At 46.6% G+C, this 18,624-nt stretch overlaps 1 protein-coding gene across 1 annotated transcript; it reads left to right on the top strand.

The window, feature by feature from the left end:
• Positions 1–635: 635 nt before the first annotated feature.
• Positions 636–5,077, top strand: LOC144767658 (uncharacterized). Its single transcript, XM_078651054.1, has 2 exons — positions 636–884; positions 1,645–5,077. The coding sequence occupies exons 1-2, from the start codon at positions 752–754 to the stop codon at positions 2,274–2,276; spliced, it is 765 nt and encodes a 254-aa protein (XP_078507180.1). The 5' UTR covers positions 636–751; the 3' UTR covers positions 2,277–5,077.
• The last annotated feature ends 13,547 nt before the right edge of the window (positions 5,078–18,624 follow it).

The following is an 18,624-nucleotide window of genomic DNA, read 5'->3' as shown; positions in this document are numbered from 1 at the left end:
TCTTCTTTGAAACATGGTCCGAAGCCGACTTCGAAGACGACCTTCCTCTAGATCTAGACCTGGACCTCGATCTCGACTTCGACCTCGCCCTTCGAGAACGAGACTTCGACGATTTTCCTTTTCCAGCTTTCATTTTAGCCACCAGGAGCTTCGCCTCTCTCTCCCTCAGGGCCTTCGGGTTCATTTTCTTACACGAAGAGCAGTCCTCCACATCATGGTCCGAGCTCAAGCACCAGATGCAGTCGCTGTGTGAGTCGGTAATGGACATCATTTTGCCGCATTCTCTGCAAGGCTTGAAGCCGGTCTTTTTTGAAGACATTGTCGAAGAGACAGGATACAGAGACGCAGAAAATGTTAATAATAAAGACAACAAAGTATCCGTTGGCTACAGAGATTCCCGATAACCGTTAGCGTCGACGACGCGGAAAAAAGGGAACTGATGTCATCACGCCGGCGTGGGCCTATTATAGGCGTCGGTGACGTCAGCGGAGTCGCGAGCGAGGTCGTGTCTCTATGACGTCAGGAGTCCACGTCGGCGCGAGGCTACGAAAAAAGAATTTCCGAATGTTGCTGACGCAAGGGGGTATTCACAAGGTGAGGAATCCACACGGCAGATGTATCTATCAGAAGTAAGGCCGCATGGAAGGACATTGTACGGAAGGTGCGGGCCCTCGGTGTATCCAACGGACGGCACACACACTGCCATAAAAGGTGGGACGACATCTCTCGTTTCAGCAAGACCGTGGGAGAGATGACTTTGGGGCTGGCACCTCAGACAGGCAGGCTGGCGCAACAGACCCTGACTCCAATTATGTCCCGCATCTTGGCTGTGACACAGCCAGAACTGTATGGACGTTTGAGGGACCATCAGCAGGATATATGTGGTGAGTATTCTGAGAAGGCTGACTTTGAATGTGACTGACTGACTGCATGAATGGCATCCGCGAGCCACTGCTGTTGTTGTTGATGTGTCAATTCTGACAAGATTACTTCTCAGTGGCCTATGTGTGGAGTACAGGTGTCATGTTACTTCCATGGATGTGAATCCACATGTTTAAGGTACAATGGCACTTGATGTTACGTCATGACGTGTGCGATAATTACATGTTGTGCATTGTGGGCTTTAACAACATCAGCAGGCAGTCTACAGCAGTGTGCAACATGTAAGTTTGCATTTCACGATCTGTCCCTCGCTGCACTTTGAAATGGTGTGACCTACACTGCTGACAACAACGTGCAAAGGTTTTTGTGATTACTTGCACAATTTGAGATGCATTATTAGCTCTGGTAGAATGTAAGAAGTAATTCCTAGTATTAGTGTTGTCTCCTTACAGTGACTGCATATATGACAGGGGCAACAGCCTGTGTTGTATGCCTCCATCACATACAGGCACAAGGGTTTGCCTAAGGGATGTCCATGTTGGGTTCATAGGGAGCATGGCCTGAATGTTTGCCTGTGTGTACGTCACATGGGACCTTGCTGTCAACAATGCATTTTTGCATCTGCCTCAGTACCTAGCATTGTTGTTACAAACGCACACTGCACAGGGTGTTGTGCAATTTGGTGTTGTTAATATGTACTGTGGTGTTGTGCATGCATACGTTCTCTGAACCGTACTAAACCTATGTCTCTGTCCATTGCAGAATCTACTGAGTGCACAGGAGGCAATGAGACAGACACCAGTGCTGAAGCATCTGGCAAGCATGAGTCACATGAGGTCACAGACAAGGAAGTGTCCAGCACCTCGGAGGGGGACATGAGTGTCCGTGAAGAATCACGCCCAGAGAGCCCAACATCTACATCCGATGACTCCAGTGGGGAGTCTGCAGCAATGGTGGCCACAGAGAGTGACAATGCAGAATCTATATCCACAACACATCGGTCAGTGCCCACCATCTCGCCTACTACCACTAGTGCATTCCGTGCACACAGGGCTGTCAAGGGTAGAGTTGCATTCACGCCAGGCACTGCGGCCCCAGTGTCCCCTGCTGTCCTCAGTGTTGAGGCGGTAGACCTCCTGCGGCAGTTGTGTGTGGGGCAGACAGCTCTACTAAATACATATCAGGATCAGGACAAGAAGTTGGGACAAGTTCTGGCATTCATGGAGGGCATTCATTCGGACGTGGGTGGGCTACACAGGACTCTCCAGGGTTTGTCCTCAACCGTGACTGCTGCCATTCAACTGTCCCGGCCTCAAAGTCCGGCTCCTGTACCTTCAACAAGCACCCTACCAGTGGCAACACCTGTGGAGGGTGTAGACACAACAGAGCCCTGAGGCCCCAAGTTGGTGAGACGCAACCCACGACAGCCCCACCCCACACATGGCAGACCACAAACACCAGCCCCTAGACTGGACACAGGCAGAGAGGGAGACAAAGAAACAAGCCCTTCAGATGAGACTCTGGGGCATCAGGCAAAGAATCAGGCCTCTAGCTAACATTCCAAGACATCACACCCATCACAGGACCCTCCCATCCAGAAAACTGCTCCTAAAGACACAAAGTCAGTTGCCATTCCTGCTGTGGAGCAAGTGCCAGTGAAGGCAAAGCAACAACAGCTCCCTAAGACACCCTCACCACAAACTTCCACTCCCACCAACACCCCTGTGAAGCGTCGTCAGGAGAGCAATGTGCGGGGGGCAACAAGACTACAGGGGATGGGGAGCAAAAGTCAGGCCAACACCAAGGCTAAAACTAAATCTGTCAAATCCCCAGAGGGACAGACGCCTGCACCTGTGACACCTTTGTCGGAGGGTGTATCTGTTGTGCCCACACCACTTCCCAGTCAGCCCAAGACAATTCTGAAATATCGCATCCCTAAGAAGTGTAGAGTCAGCCCTCCACATTCTCCATCACCCACCCTGTCTCACGGCAGCTTATGCACGCCTCCACGTGCCACCATGCCACCTGGGCCATTCAGCCCTCCGCATGGCACGTCCACTACTGCCTCTGCCTCTGCTGGTCCTCTGTCTCCTAGGTCAGGTCCTACCGCTGGGTTGGACACTCTGCCACCTGAAAGTCCAGAAGACAGGCAGGTCTGATGCCAAATGCTCCCCACATTCCCATCGCTCCCACAGCTTTGCCTGGACGGAGCTCTGGTATCACCGTAGCATTTGGATTCACATGTCAGTGCACTGTGTGGCACATTCACTGTGTACATTCTCATGCACACATGTGCATTGTTTGAACTATGGACTGGACAATGTGGAGTAGTGTGGCTCACTGGTTAGAGGCGGCAGGCCTGAGAGCAGAAGTCAGCCTGGGACCAGGGTTCAATTCCCGACGCGGCAGGGTCGTGGACCTTGTTCAGCGGACTCGATAATTCTCGCTTCGGTGCTTACTCTAATCAGGGGTTCCACTCGGCAACTCTGGGCATTAGCTTGCCTAATCTCCACAATGGCCCCACCAATTCCGGGGATGCCTGGCTCCACCTTGGGGACTCCCAGCAAGGGACCATCCCACAGGGAAAGCCAGGACGGGTTCCCCAGAGTTATACAGCGCCGGGACGCCCCGTTGCTGGGGCAGCTGTGCGCTTTACAAGTATACTACATTTACATTTACATTTCCTTTGTTGGCAATATGGTGGCTATCATGTTATTTTGCAATAATAAGTGTTACTCCTGTTGTAGAGTTCATTGGTGCACTTGCTGAACTGGGTGTGTATGGCTCAATGTGCAACATGTTCTGCATGGCACTTCCACATTTCTATTTCTTTTATTAAGTGTGTAACAATTTGACTGATGTAACACTCACTTTTGTTAGGACCAACTATATGGCTTGGGAGTGCAATTATGCTAGTTTGTGTTGATGTACTCTTACACTCATGATATCACCCTGAGATTCCTTCAATTGTACACATGTGATGTTAGGAGGCTATGCCACAACCAAGGTGTATTGTACACACAGTGTGACTTGCGGGGTGACCATGGTTGGTGTTATCTGTGTGATGGGTTTGGATGTGTGAACACTAGTGTGTGTTTTGTAATCTTGTGTAGGCCTGTCTGCATACTCACATGGGTATATTTGTATGTGCGCACTTGAGTAGTTAGACAGTGTGCTTGGCCTGTCCTTGTCAGTGTTGTTGATGTGTATGTGGCAGTTAACGTGCCAAATACACATGTGTATGATCCTGTATGATCCTGGTATGCATTGCCTGTTTGTTTATTTGGTCTGGAAAGTGCCTCTAACTGTTTGCACTTGTATGAGTTTGATGTTGGGCAGTAAGTCCTTGCACTCCTTGTGGACACATTCATGTTTTTGCTGTCAGTTGAGAGTGTGCAGAGTGTGTGACTGCAAAGTGTGAGTTGTGTATTGTTGTTGAGGAACGTATGTCATGTAATAAGGAGCTACTTGTGCTGTCCTATTCAGCCAGTCTGACATGTTGGTGGATTTTTCAACTGCCTTGCTGGGACTTGTCTGGTTTCCTTTGCTGATGCAGTGTTTGCTGTGGGTATTCATGGCATCCCCAATGTGTGGTTATGACGTGTGCACATTGTGCATGACTGGTTGATGTGTTTTTGGCTGTACAATCATCACTGGTGCAATCCTGATGTATACACCACTTCATTTGCATGTGTTCCACCCCATGCCTTCACAATGTGTGACCCTAACCAGCACTTCATGGTGTGAAGTGGTGCTGTGAGTAGCTGATGGGTGTACTGGTCCTAAGTTTGCTTGATCTTATTCCTGTTAAGAAGTATTAACTGGCTAGAGAACAAACGGACAAGTTGCACAATTCGCCCGAGACAGTTAATGTAAAATAACCACTGTATGTTTTGGGCTTTTTTCATTGTTAGGCAATCTAGGGTTATGTTTCTCGTAAAACTAACCACATCCTTAGCACACAATGACATCCATAATAACAGTGGTTTGACCAGAAGGGTGTCATCTAGAAATTGCATGTAGACCTCACTGTGTAATATGGTGTTTCCTGCACAAGGTGGCAAGAATAGTAACCTTTTTAGAAATGTATTTTCCTCAATTTGCAGGGTACTCCACAAACGGGCTCCATAGGTTGCCGTTCACACAGTGTATGCTTTGTATATTGGGCCCGATTCACAGAATGAACTTAAGACTGAATCCTAAACTTACTACTATTTTGGTATTCACAGAATGAACTTACTACTTTTGGTATTCACAGAAGTTAGGATTTTGTCTTAAGTTTGTTTTAAGACAAACTTAAGACAGACTTAAGACAGACTTAAGACAGACTTAAGACAAACTTAAGACAGACTTAAGACAACTTAAGACAGACTTAAGACAAAATCCTAACTTAAGTCTGTCTTAAGTCTGTCTTAAGTTTGTCTTAAGACAAACTTAAGACAAAATCCTAACTTCTGTGAATACCAAAAGTAGTAAGTTCATTCTGTGAATGCCAAAAGTAGTAAGTGCATTCTGTGAATGCAAAAATAGTAGTAAGTTTAGGATTGAGTCCTAAGTTCATTCTGTGAATCGGGCCCATAGTCTCCATTTCCTGAATAGGGCGACTACTCATTTTCGATGCAAACTAAAAAATTCCATGGGAGACCTTGCCCATTTTGGCCCTTTTATTCAATACATTCTGGGTCCATGAGCCGTTCCCCGCAAACAATATCCCCAGATAACAGAAGGATTTTATTGTAACGATTGGGGTACTATCAATAAAAAATGTTCAACATGGTTTTCGTTAATGACCACACACCATTGTAAATGTTTTGGTTTTGTTAATAACCATTTTCCTTGAGGTCATGAATTCACCAAGTGCATTCATCAGGTTCTGCAGTCCCCCTGGTGTTCTAGCTAGGAGTACAGCATCATCTGCATAAAGCAGTACTGGTATTGAAATACCTCCAGCCTTGGGAGCATCAGTCTGCAATGACGTAAGATGGTTGCCACTCGATTAATAAAGATTGAGAAAAGTAACGGGACAAAACACATCCCTGACGGATGCCTAGCCCTACTTTAAATTGTGGTGTACATTCTCCTTGGGGGCCAAAGAATACCTGACTCACTTGCTTTTCATAGAGGCGTGAGAGAAACCCAATAATCGGTCTTGGTGCACCCAGGGAAATCAACAGTACCCACTATGAGTTATGGTTAACCAAAGCAAAGGCACTGCTCAAATCTGCAAAACATAAATATAGGTTACCCATCTTAGCCTTTGTGTATTTACCAATTAAACGTTCCTGGTTAGTGTGTTGATCAACCATACCCTTCCTGAAGACAACTTGAGCCGTGGACAGGATCGAATTTTCTTGCACCCATTCCTTCAGCCTTACCAATAATACTCTACTCATAACTTTCAGTGAGGAGTCTAGAAGTGAGATCGGTAATAGTTTTTGGGGTCTTCGTCATCCCCCTTCTTATATATAGGTATGATAGTCGATATCACCCATGAAGGCGGGATATTATCCGCTGAGGCCGCATTAAAGACCCTGGTCAGGATAGGCCCCCAAAGGTCAGGTTCAGATTTGAATATGTCAACTGGCACCCCATCTGGACTGGTTGCCCATCCCCAACTAACAGTTGAAAATAGGAGAAATTCAAAATGAGTTGAGAAAAACTGCTATTTGTGCCAATGTTTTCACCTGTAACTTCTTCTAAGTATAACAGATGTTTGAAAACAATATACAATTACATCGGCAGGACACTTATGGCAGTGGGGATATATAAGGCTTGTAGGTTCACCAAGAACCCGACGAACCCAGAGCCAATAACTGAGCAACGTCTTGCAGTGGTTTTTTAACAGGGTACAGGGTATATAGAAACTCATTTGGGAAAATATAAACAGCGAAAAATCGGTATGAAAGACACCCATGTATTTCTGAAATGAGAACAAAATATAGAGTTTAGAAACAGTAGCTATTTGCACATCTCTGAAATTGCGTGTACCCATACTAGCATGTGAATTATAGGACATTTTTCAAAGTGATTTTTTTTAGACATTGCCTTACATTTGGATGGCAAAAATGCATCAAAAGTCAATAGGTAATAATAGTTGCTCTACAATTCTGTGTTTCCCTAAGTCTCCCATTAAAAATGGTACCTCACTTGTGTGGGTAGGCCTAGTGCCCGCAACAGGAAAGGGCCCAAAATGCAACGTGGACACTCCACATTTTTACAGGGAAAACGGACCCTTTTTTTGCAAAGTGCCTAGCTGTAGATTTTGAACCCTGCCTTTGCCGGCAACTAGAGAAACCTAGCAAACCTATACATCTTTAAAAACTAGACATCCAGGGGAATCCATGACAGGGTAATTTGTCTGGCTTTCACCAGGTTCTGTTACCCAAATCCCTTGCAAACCTCAAACTTTATAAAAAAACAAAAACATTTTTCCTGACATTTCTGTGATGGAAAGTTCTGGAATCTGCATGAATCTACAAAATTCCTCCCACCGTGAATTCCCCAAAGTCTTTCGAGAAAAATGGTACTTCACATGTGTGGGTAGGCCTAGTGCCCGCGACAGGAAATGGCACAAAACACAACATGGACACACCACATTTTTTTCAGTAAAAATGAACCCTTTTTTTGCAAAGTGCCTAGCTGTAGATTTTAAACACTAGCTCTGCCCGCACCTAGGGAAACCTAGCAAACCTATACATATTTTTAAACTAGACACCCAGGGGAATCCAGGATGGGGTGACTTGTCTGACTCTCACAAGGTTCTTTTACCCACAATCCCTTGCAACCCTCAAAATTTCTCCCCAAAAAACATTTTCCTCATATTTCTGTTATGGAAAGTTCTGTAATCTGCATGTATCCACAGAATTCCACCCACCCCACATTGTCTAAAGTCTTCCAAAGAAAAATGGCACTCTTAGTGCCTGTGACAGGAAACGGCCCAAAATGCAACGTAGACAGACCACATTTTTGCAGTAAAAACTGACCCTTTTTTTGCAAAGTGCATGGCTGTAGATTTTGAACCCTTGCTCTGCTGGCACCTAAGGAAACCTAGAAAAACCTATACATTTTTTAAAACGAGACACGCAGGAGAATCCAGGATGGGGTGACTTGTCTGGCTCTCTCCAGGTTCTCTCACCCAGAATCCCTAGCAAACCTCAAACATTGTAAAAAAAAACACATTTTCCTCACATTTCTGTGATGGAAAGTTCTGTAATCTGCATGGATCCACAGAATTCCACTCACCCCACATTCCCCAAAGTCTTTAGTAGAAAATTTGTACTTCACTTGTGAGGGCAGGCTTAGTGCCTGCATCAGGAAACGTCCCAAAATGCAACGTGGACACACCACATTTTTGCAATGAAAACTGACCCTTTTTTGCACAGTGTCCAGTTGTAGATGTTGAAGCCTAGCTCTGCCGGCACCCAGGAAACCTAGCAAACCTATACATTTTGTAAGACTAGACACCCAAGGGGATTCCGGGATGGGGTGACTAGTCTGGCTCTCACGAGGTTCGCTTACCCAGAATCTCTTGCAAACCTCAAACTTTGCAAAAAAAACCATTTACCTCACATTTCTGTGATGGAAAGTTCTGTAATCGGCATGGATTCACATAATTCCTCCCACCCTGCGTTCCCCTAAGTCTTGCGAGAAAAATGGTACCTCACTTGTGTGGGTAGGCCTAGTGGCTGCTACTGGGAAAGTCTTTCGAGGGCGTGAAAGGAATGTGATCAGGAAAGTGGCGATCTTTCAATTCATTCACATCCTCCACCACTCCAACTCTAGGAACACTTGCCTGTTCCACTAACAAGGCTGCCTAACACAGACTGAACCTTAGCAAAAGTCTTATTTGACTCAAGACAACAATCCTTAAATACAACAAAACCATTAAAGGTTGCCAAGTGGAAAAATTGGATAGCCAACTTCATATACCAAATGTAAGCCTTACAAAGAGCAGTGAAAGGTTCCAACCTCTGATCTACTGTATCAACACCACCCATGTGCCTATTATAGTCTAAAATACACACAGGTTTGCACACTTCAGCAACCTGACCCCAAATAGTCACAGGCAAAGTGCTTTCATCATGGATGGTAATCCGCATGCAGACATCTCTCCTGTCTGCAAACATCACAGCTAGAAGTTCCTCGCTACGCCACACACTGCACTGTCCCTGTGCAAGCTTTTAACAAACAATTTCTTTTGGGAAACCTTTACGGTCAGAGCGGACACTTGTGCCACAAGCAACAGTGTCCACTTTGGCCAATTCCCTGAACAACTGCACACCAGTGTAGAAGTTATCTACATATAAATGGTGATCTTTGTTAAAAAGTCCTCTACCAAGTTCCCACACAATTTTCTCAGTCACTCCAAAAGTGGACAGACAACCAGGGGGTGCAAGCCTGGAATCCCAACCGGTGTACACTCTGAAATTAGAGACATGTCCAGTCCTACTGTCACACAGCATTTACATCCTAATTCCATAGCGTGCCTTCTTGCTGGGAATGTATTGCCTAAAACCAAGCTGCCCTTGAACAAGACCAAAGACTCATCCACGGCTATTTGTTTCCCTAGAGTATGGAACTCAGAAAATCGTTCTACAAAGGGAACAATGACAGGCCGAATCTTAAAAAGACGGTCACAATCAGGGTGATCTCGTGGCAACGCTAAACCATTATCGACAAAATGCAGCATCCAAAGCAAAAACACCGATTATGACTCATGACTGCCTGAAATATAGCTGTTCCCATCAATGGACTAATAGACCAATATGAAGACATTGAAGGCTTCCCTACGAAGCCCATCAAAAAAGTTAAACCCAAGAACTTCTACATCTTTTTCAGATTTGTGGGAGTACACTAGGTAGCTCTAGAGTGGAGCCTAAGGCTGGTACTGTTGTCTCTCAAATACTGTTCAGCATACAAATTAGTCTCCTCAACAATCTCTTCCAAAAATACATTCTTCATAAACATCTGAAGAAAATGTATAGACAAATAATTTTCAGTATCCACTCTACACCCAGGAACACCAGTAAAGTCTGGCAATGTTGACTGCACCAGGCCTGGGGCAACCCAGATGTCAGCACTTCCAATGGGAGGCCAGATACCTCTTGCTGCACTATCAGCACATCAATGTCCTCCTCTAAGACAGGCACTTCAACTGCACTAAGAGTGGCTTCATCATCCCATGATTCCTCGTGGACAGAAAACTCGCTGCCAGAATCTGCCACTGCCTCCTCTTTCTAAGATGCAGAGTCAGTCTCTGAACCATGGTTAGAGGAAGACTCATAAAGCATACCAACAACCAGCTGAGCAGTAATCCTGCGGCTAGCCATAATCCTTATATAGAAAGGAGACTTCACAAACAAGACAACAACAACCAGCACTGTGCAAATAAGTAATAAGCATAGTGTGGCTTTATCACAAAGATCAATGGTATGTAGGTATTGATTCGGTAAATTGTCCTGAATCTGTAACATTCAGTAATTACCGATTCCGTATTTACCGATTCGGTAATTCCCATTCATTCCTATGGGCCTGGATGCCCATAGGAATGAATGGGAATTACTGATTCTGTGAATACCGAATCGGTAATAGGGGGAAGACTTACAAGGGTGGCAGAGTGTCACATTGACACCCTGTTGCACCCCTGAAAGGTGCATGGGTGCACATGTAAGTCTGACACATGGCACTTTTGGAAAAGCACAAATTTGCTTTTTCAACGGTTTTGATATTTACCACCAACTTTTAGTTGGTGGTAAATACCGAATCCTTAACTCAGAAATGCACTCACTTGAGTGCTTTCTACATTAAAGATTCGGTAACTTACTTAATCGGTATTTTAAGGAATCGGTATTTTACCGATTCCTTTAATTACCGATTCGGTAAATTACCGAATCCTTAAATTTGGCCCCTACATCTCAAATGCCCAATACCAGTCTGTTACCGACCGGTATTGGGCTACCTACATCTGGCCCTACATACTCAAAAACAAAATGACTCACTTGCCAAACATAGCTACACTCACCAGCACCTACTCTGCAGGGACACAGCAAAAAGCAATGATATCCCACTAGAAAGAAAAAACAAAACCAATTACTCACAAGTCAACAAAATACACATTGAACACAAATGCAAAAAGATTTTAACACTCAAAAAACAGAAGCCAAACATACTGCTATTTTTAAACCATTTGCAATAAACACATTCATGCAGGGAAACGAAACTCATTTAGAGTAAATAGTACCAAAAAAATTATCTTACCAAACACATGCAACTACACAAACTGCAGAACCACAAGTAACGAAACTGCAACCTCGAACAGTCTAAAGCGCATAAGCCTTGAGCATGAATAAAAGGGAGAAATAAAACATTACAATTGCAATACACAAGAAATAAAACAATTAACATTATAACACGCTATGTCACTCCCCAAATGGTCAATCTGCCAGATGGGCCTTCAAACAGGGTCTAGAAAAATGGGAGGTGATCTTGCCCAAGGGATCCGGTGGGTTTTTCTGCCAGGCTGATCTGTCCCCCAGGTGAGGCAGAAAACACCAGGCAGAAATCCCCCCCCCCTTGCAATAGAAATAGATCCCTGGTGTCTAGTAGGGCTTTCCGCCTTCCCCCTCCTGCCTAGGTGCAGAAAGGCCCAAAAAAAGGGGCAGATCTGTCCCCAGGAGTGGCAGAAAAAACATAAGCAAAACATTACCCCCTTGGAAACAAATGCCCAAAAAGGGCCAATCTGCCCTTGGAAGTGACCCTTGCCCAAGGGGTCGCTTCCAGCTTCCATTACATTAAAAATAAAGTCCAAGGGGCGTAATGCGGTTTTCTGCCCCCCCCCCCCTCCCAGGTGCAGAAAGGCCAACAAATGCGCCGATCTGCCCCGGGGGGGCAGAAAAAACATACACAAACTTTCTTCCGTTTGGAAGCGACCCTTTCCCAAGTTCTCAAGGGGTCATTTCCAATACAATTAAATAACTCCTTGGTGCCTAGTGGGGGCATTTCTGCTGCATGATCGCGACACTGTGCGCGATCGTGAAGCAGAAATGCCTCGCACAGACACATGAGGGGAGAGGAAAAACTCTTTCCTCTCCCCCGATACCTCTTTGCATGCAGCCCCACCCCCTCCACCCCAGAAGCAAGGAAACCTACCTTCTCCTTCGGACGCCTGGAAACAAATGGCTTTCAAGGCTTCTTGGTGACGTGTGCGCATTGATGTATGGAATTCCAATGTGGGGGTCGTGGGTGGCCGCAGAAATCTTCCGCTGCCATCCCCCTTTGTGGGAAGTTGTTGGGCTGCCCATGGGGGGAGCGCCAGTGCTTCCCCCATGGGTGGGTGCCATGACAGAGTGGTTCCGTCATGAGCACATGCCCACCGTGGCTCACAATGGAACCGCTCCGTCATGAGCATGGACGGGGTTAAGTACACTGCACCCTGCCCTATGGGCTGTTTAGTGCCTAGCCTGGGGGTGAGTTATATGCATCAAATAGGAAGGTTTAGGGCTGACAAAAGGTTTATTTTGCCAGGCCAAAATGGCAGTTTAAAACTACACACACAGTCTGCAATGGCAGACCAGTGACATGTTTGCTTTTCCTTTTGGAGAAACCAGTTTCCCGACACCAATTTGAGGGTATATCAAGCACATACCCTGCACAGAAATGGATTTCTTCCTGCTCTTGACATTAGTCAATTTCAGACCATTTGCAAAGTGGAATGTGCTGTTAGACCTTGTATCCTTAGGGTGGTTTTACGCCAGATTTTTTGCCTGCTTACCTCCTCTTTTTGCTGCTTCTTTCTGTTGGCCTTAGGACTCTGTGCACTTTACCATAACCAACCAGTGCTAAAGTGCATGTGCTTCTCACCTAAAACATGGTTTGTGACAGGAACCCTGACTCCCCTGTTAACCACAGGTACTCTGCTGCCGAGCTCTGAGCCCTGGATCCTACTGTCCATGACAACAACTGTGGCTGAACCTCTCCGTGCTCTATGTTGGACCATTTACCTACCATCACGGCCTCTTCTCCTGCAATGCCGGAGCACCCACATGAATGACAACCACCACCCAGCCTACCATGCCTACAACGATTGCCCCAGAGCTACTGCACTTCATCCTGCTCATTGCATGACCAGTCCACAAACACTCCACCGATATCTGGGACAGCATCACGCCACCTCAACCCAACATCATCTTCATCCCTGAGACCTGGCTCAACCCTGCATCCACTCCTGACAGCACCACAGCTAGCTCCAATAGCTACAAGATAGTACACCAGGACCGCACCAACAAACACAGAGGCAGAATCAGCTTCATCCACGAAAAAACCATCCACGGCACCACCTCCATGGACAACACCACTCCAACAGCAGAACCACCCTCGTCTACAGACCAAGCCCCAGCATCTGTGACACCATGTCTGACTCATCGCCCTGTTCCCCATCTCCAACTCCAAACACTTCATCTTCCTCAGAGCTCAATTTCCACCACAACAATCTCAACAACTCCAACACTGCCAAACGTCTCAAAAGCATGAACATTGGTCTCACCCAACTCGACACCAACCTCACTCTCGCTGGGCTGAAATTGAAACCCCATCTTCAGAGACAGAGTCAAATACACTCATGTCACCTAGCTCACATGGACGACCACTCTATCATCCACTTCACAATCTGAGGACCCCCCTAGAACCGCCAACAAGCCAGCACCTCACAACAAAGTGTCCGGGAGCCAATGGACCGACACCCTGAACACATTCCACTCTGATACCACAACCAACCTAGAACAGGCAGTCAAGAACTTCTCTACCTGGATCACCAACTGTGCTAACAGAATTGACCCCTTCAAGCACTCCAAACTCAAGAGATCCACCACTTAAGCCAGCTGGTACACCATAGAACTGAAAACCTCAAAGTGCAACTGTAAGCAACTAGAAAGGATATGGCGCATCAGCAAGGATCCCACAGACTAAGACACCTTCAAGACACAAAAAAGGAAACCCTAGCCAACAGCATCGAAACCAGCTCCAACTGCAGCAAAGAGCTTTTCAGCATCATCAGAGAATTCTCCAACCCCTCAGCCACCAAAAATACCCGCTCCCAGGAACTCTGCAACACCCTGGCTGACTTCTTCTATGCACCAGTTTTTATCGCTGCTATTCTGTTTTGAATGAAATAGTTGCAGAGCGTTTTGAAGAAACTTTTACCTCGCCACTTGCACAACTTGCATTTCTGGTCTCGACCCCGGTCCACCACGGCAGTCGCCGATTGAGTGGAGGGCAGAGACCGGAACAAAAGATCTACCCTCGCCAGTGACACATTCGGGGGCGTGGAGGAGGCGGGTACTTTACTGCTCCCCACCATTTAAACCCAATGCTGACACGGACGCGCAGCGGATCGGGGGATACGAGGGCTGTGAGTCTGCCCATTGTGTTTCCAGATCTGGTGATTGCTCATTCTTGCTGCTAATCTGTTTTAAATGCACCAGTTTTTAATGCTGCCATTCTGATTTTAACGAAATAGTTGTAGAGCGCTTTTAAGAAACTTTTACCTCGCCACTTGCACTGCTTGCATTTCCGCTCCCGACTCCGGTCCACCACGGCTGTTGCCGATTGAGTGGAGGGCGGAGACCGGAACAAAAGATCCACCCTCGCCAGTGACGCATTCGGGGCCGGAGAGGAGGCGGGTGCTTTACCGCTCCCCACCATTTAAACCCAATGCTGAAACGGACGCGCAGCGGATTGGGGATACAAGTGCTTTGAGTCTGCCCATTGTGTTTCCAGATCTGGTGATTGCTCATTCTTGCTGCTAATCTGTTTTAAATGCTCCAATTTTTAACACTGCTATTCTGTTTTTTCCAAAATAGTTGTAGAGCGCTTTTAAGAAACTTTTACCTCGCCACTTGCACTGCTTGCATTTCCGGTCCCGAACCCGGTCCACCACGGCTGTCGTCGATTGAGTGTAGGGGGGAGACCGGAGACCGGAACAAAAGATCCACCCTCACCAGTGAAGCATTCGGGGGCATGGAGGAGGCGTGTGCTTTACCCGCTCCCCACCATTTAAACCCAATGCTGACATGGACACGTAGAGGATCGGGGATACGAGGGCTGAGAGTCTGCCCAGTGTGTTTCCAGATCTGGTGATTGCTCATTCTTGCTGTTAATATGTTTTAAATGCACCAGTTTTTAACGCTGCTATTCTGTTTTTAACAAAATAGTTATAGAGCGCTTTTAAGTAACTTTTACTTCACCACTTGCACTGCTTGCATTTTCGCTCTCGACTCAGGTCCACCACGGCTGTCGCCAATTGAGTGGAGGGCGGAGACCGGAACAAAAGATCCACCCTCGCCAGTGACGCATTCGGGGATGTGGAGGAGAATGGGGCTTTACCACTCCCTGCCATCTAAACCCAATGCTGACACAGACGCACAGCGGACGCGCGCAGAGGGCGCGCCTAAGGCAAGCCTGTCTGCGCCCGTCCGCAACCAGCGCCAGCCACGCTGCCCGTATCCAACTAGACACAAGAATAATGCTGTGTAGGGTCCAAATCCTTGAGCTTAATTCAGCACGAGGCCGATTTGTCTTAACCCCTGTTCACTGGAACAGGAGCTACACGACCTGGGATTAAACTGCAAGTCCTGCTCTTCCAAGTTTAATAAAGAGGCACTAGGAAAAAAGTGTAAGGCCATCAAAGAGGCCACACCTTCAGAGTTATGGACCTCCAGCAATAGTTCAACCATCAAAATCAAAGCCTATCTAATTAACTGCTGATCTCTTCCAAAGCACGCAGATAACATTTGGCTACTGCTAGAATCAAATGCCTGTGATCTCATCTTCCTTACAGAAACATGGTTGAGAGAGAGCTCTATCCCCGATATTATTCTGGCTATCCTAAAGGGCTACAAAATAGCTACGGAAAACCAGGGTGGGTAATAGAGTGGGGGTGGACTTGCGGTGATCATAAGAAACAATTGAGAGATATCACACAAAAGGGTCGAACACACTGACCTGATGGAAGCAATGTCCTTTAATGTCACAATTTCCCCTATTTCCTCTATTCTCACCATTGTGGGAATGCCGATCTACAGGCCACCAGCATCTAAGCCCCCTGAGTTATGGGAAATATGCGATCGGATCTCTGATCTCTCACTAAAATATACAAACTTCATAGTCTTGGGTGACTTCAATGTCCACATGGACAATGATCTTTTCCCATGGCTACCCAACTAGCGCAGACATTTACAGGATTGAACCTTAAACAACTGATCTATATGCCCACACGCGTGGCAGGCCACACTCTGGATCTCATCTTTACTAATATCCCCACCCTAACAGCTGAGGATCCTATTCCCCTCATATGGTCAGACCACAGCCTCATTCCTTTTAATCTAACCACCACCTAAACAACAACGTTAGGAAACCCGAACACCAAGTTAGAAGAAATCGGAGGAAAGTTACCCCCGAAGTACTAGGTCTGGTATTAACAAACACCCTTATGTTATCTACCGGAGAACTGAACAGCGACGCCGTAATCTTCAACCACTGGGTCACTTCGGCCCTAGACAAAATAGCTCCAATGAAAGTAATGAAACTGGCCGGGAACAAACCCTCTGCCCTTGGTTTACGCCAGAACTCCATTCGAAAAAAAAAAACTGCTAGAAACTTGAGCGGATCTGGCGCCAAATCTACAACCTTGAGACGAAAAATACATACAGACAGGCAATAAAACAATTTTGCACATTAAAATGCAATACTATTAGGAACCACATTGCCAATCAAAACAAATCAGCTGACAACTCCATTAAGGACGTTTTTTTAAATTGTTCAAGGGTTCATTATACCAGAGATAATGAAAAGCAATATAGTCCCCTCTGCCACTCTTTGTGAAGATCTCTCGGTCTACTTTCAGGAGAAGATCCAAGACATTTACGCCATATTTCCAGAGATGGAACCATCGAACACACCACTGTCTCTCCCCTCCCCGGCAAATACATGGTCAGAATTTAGCCCTTTTGACCCGGATACGTCCCTTAAGCAGTTGGAAAATCTAAATCCGGGTCTCCACCCGAGCCATGCCGGCCAGGTGTTTCTAAACCAGCTATGGAGCACTTCTCTGGAAAGTGGCACCATCTGGAAAACCGCTTTTGTTCAACCGATCTTCAAGAAGGAGAATGCAGATCCTGCAATACTGAACATTTTTAGACCCATCTCCCTTCTGCCAGCACCAGCAAAGATTCTCGACAGAAGTGCAGAAAGAGCTATCTAAGTTTCTTGAATCCAATAAACTACTCCATGACTCTCAGTCTGGATTCAGAGTGGGATACAGCACTGAGACAGCACTACTCTAAGTAGCAGAAACTGTCCGGGGGACAATGTATAAGGAAAACTATGCAATGCTGGTGCTACTGGACCCATTGGCAGCATTCGACACAGTGTCTCATAAGATCCTCTTAGATAGGCTCAAACAGTTGGGAATGATAGGGACCACCTTAGCCTGGTTCAGCTCTTTTTCTAGAAGGCCGCTCCCAGAGAATACGGTTGCATCCATACACTTCCACTTCTCGTCCCTTGATTTGTGGAGTCTCTCAGGGTTTGCCCCTCAGTCCGACCCTTTTTAATGTCTAACTTGCCCCCCTTGCCCCTCAGGTAAAGCAACACGGAGTATATGTTATCTCGTACGCTGATGACACGCAGCTTGCGTTTTCTTTCCAGGAGCGCTCTGAGGTCACATTTTCAAACTTTAGGCAGTGTCTTATGGTCATTTCAGCATGGATGATAGCGAATTGCCTAAAGTTGAATACGGAGTAAACAGAGGTACTGTTCTTCAATCAGCCCTCTCCCCCTCTACCCAACCTCAGGTGGCCCGCAGAGCTCAATTCCCCCCCCCCCTGTCCCATCTGCAGGGAATCTGGGTTTCAAATTGGATACCACCTTGTCATGCAAGACCCAGATAGGCCTTGTTTCCTCGTCCTGCTTTTGGAAGATGAAGGCCCTACAGAGATTCCTTCACTTCCTACCCATGGACTGCAGGAAAACAATAGTCCATGCGTTGATCAAGTCGCAGCTGGACTACGCAAACAGTTTGTACTTGGGTCTGCCAGCATACCTGATCAGGAAATTGCAAACTGTGCAGAACATGGTAGCCAGGCTCATCAGAAACATCCGGCTGAGGCATCACTTTTCCCTCTTTTTTGTGGCCTCCACTAGCTGCCCTTCAGAAGGAGAGCTGAATTCAAGGCACTGACTCTGGCCTTCAGGGCACTCAACGATATCGGCCCTCAATACCTAAGGAAGAGAATATGTTAATACCATCAGTCAAGGACCCTAAGATCAAACCATCTTGAACACCTTGTCACCCCCCGTTTTTCAAAGGCCAAACTAGGAGGACGTTCCTTCTCCATCAAAACCGCGACCATGTGGAACTCCATGCCTGAGCACATTAGAAAGGCCAATTCGGAATCCATCTTCCGGAAGGCCCTGAAGACCTGGCTCTTCAGCCTTCCTTAGCACACTGTGGCTCGATACCTCTAACTCACCCTCACCTTCTTCTGTTTCCACTAGCGCAGGGACACCTCCGTTGGGGGTAGCTGCGCGCCTTAGAAGCTTAAATACCTACTTACATGCAACAAGCTCTCTGCCATCTACAAAAACTTTGAACTCCAGCCCACCGACCTTCACTCCACTCCCTCATATCTCCCATAGATATGAACCCTGGACACCTTCTCACCGCCTAGGACCAGCTAACCACAGCGA

Source organism: Lissotriton helveticus, chromosome 7, assembly GCF_964261635.1.
Source record: "Lissotriton helveticus chromosome 7, aLisHel1.1, whole genome shotgun sequence".
Taxonomy (NCBI): domain Eukaryota; kingdom Metazoa; phylum Chordata; class Amphibia; order Caudata; family Salamandridae; genus Lissotriton; species Lissotriton helveticus.
This window is presented reverse-complemented; position numbering and strand designations above follow the sequence as displayed.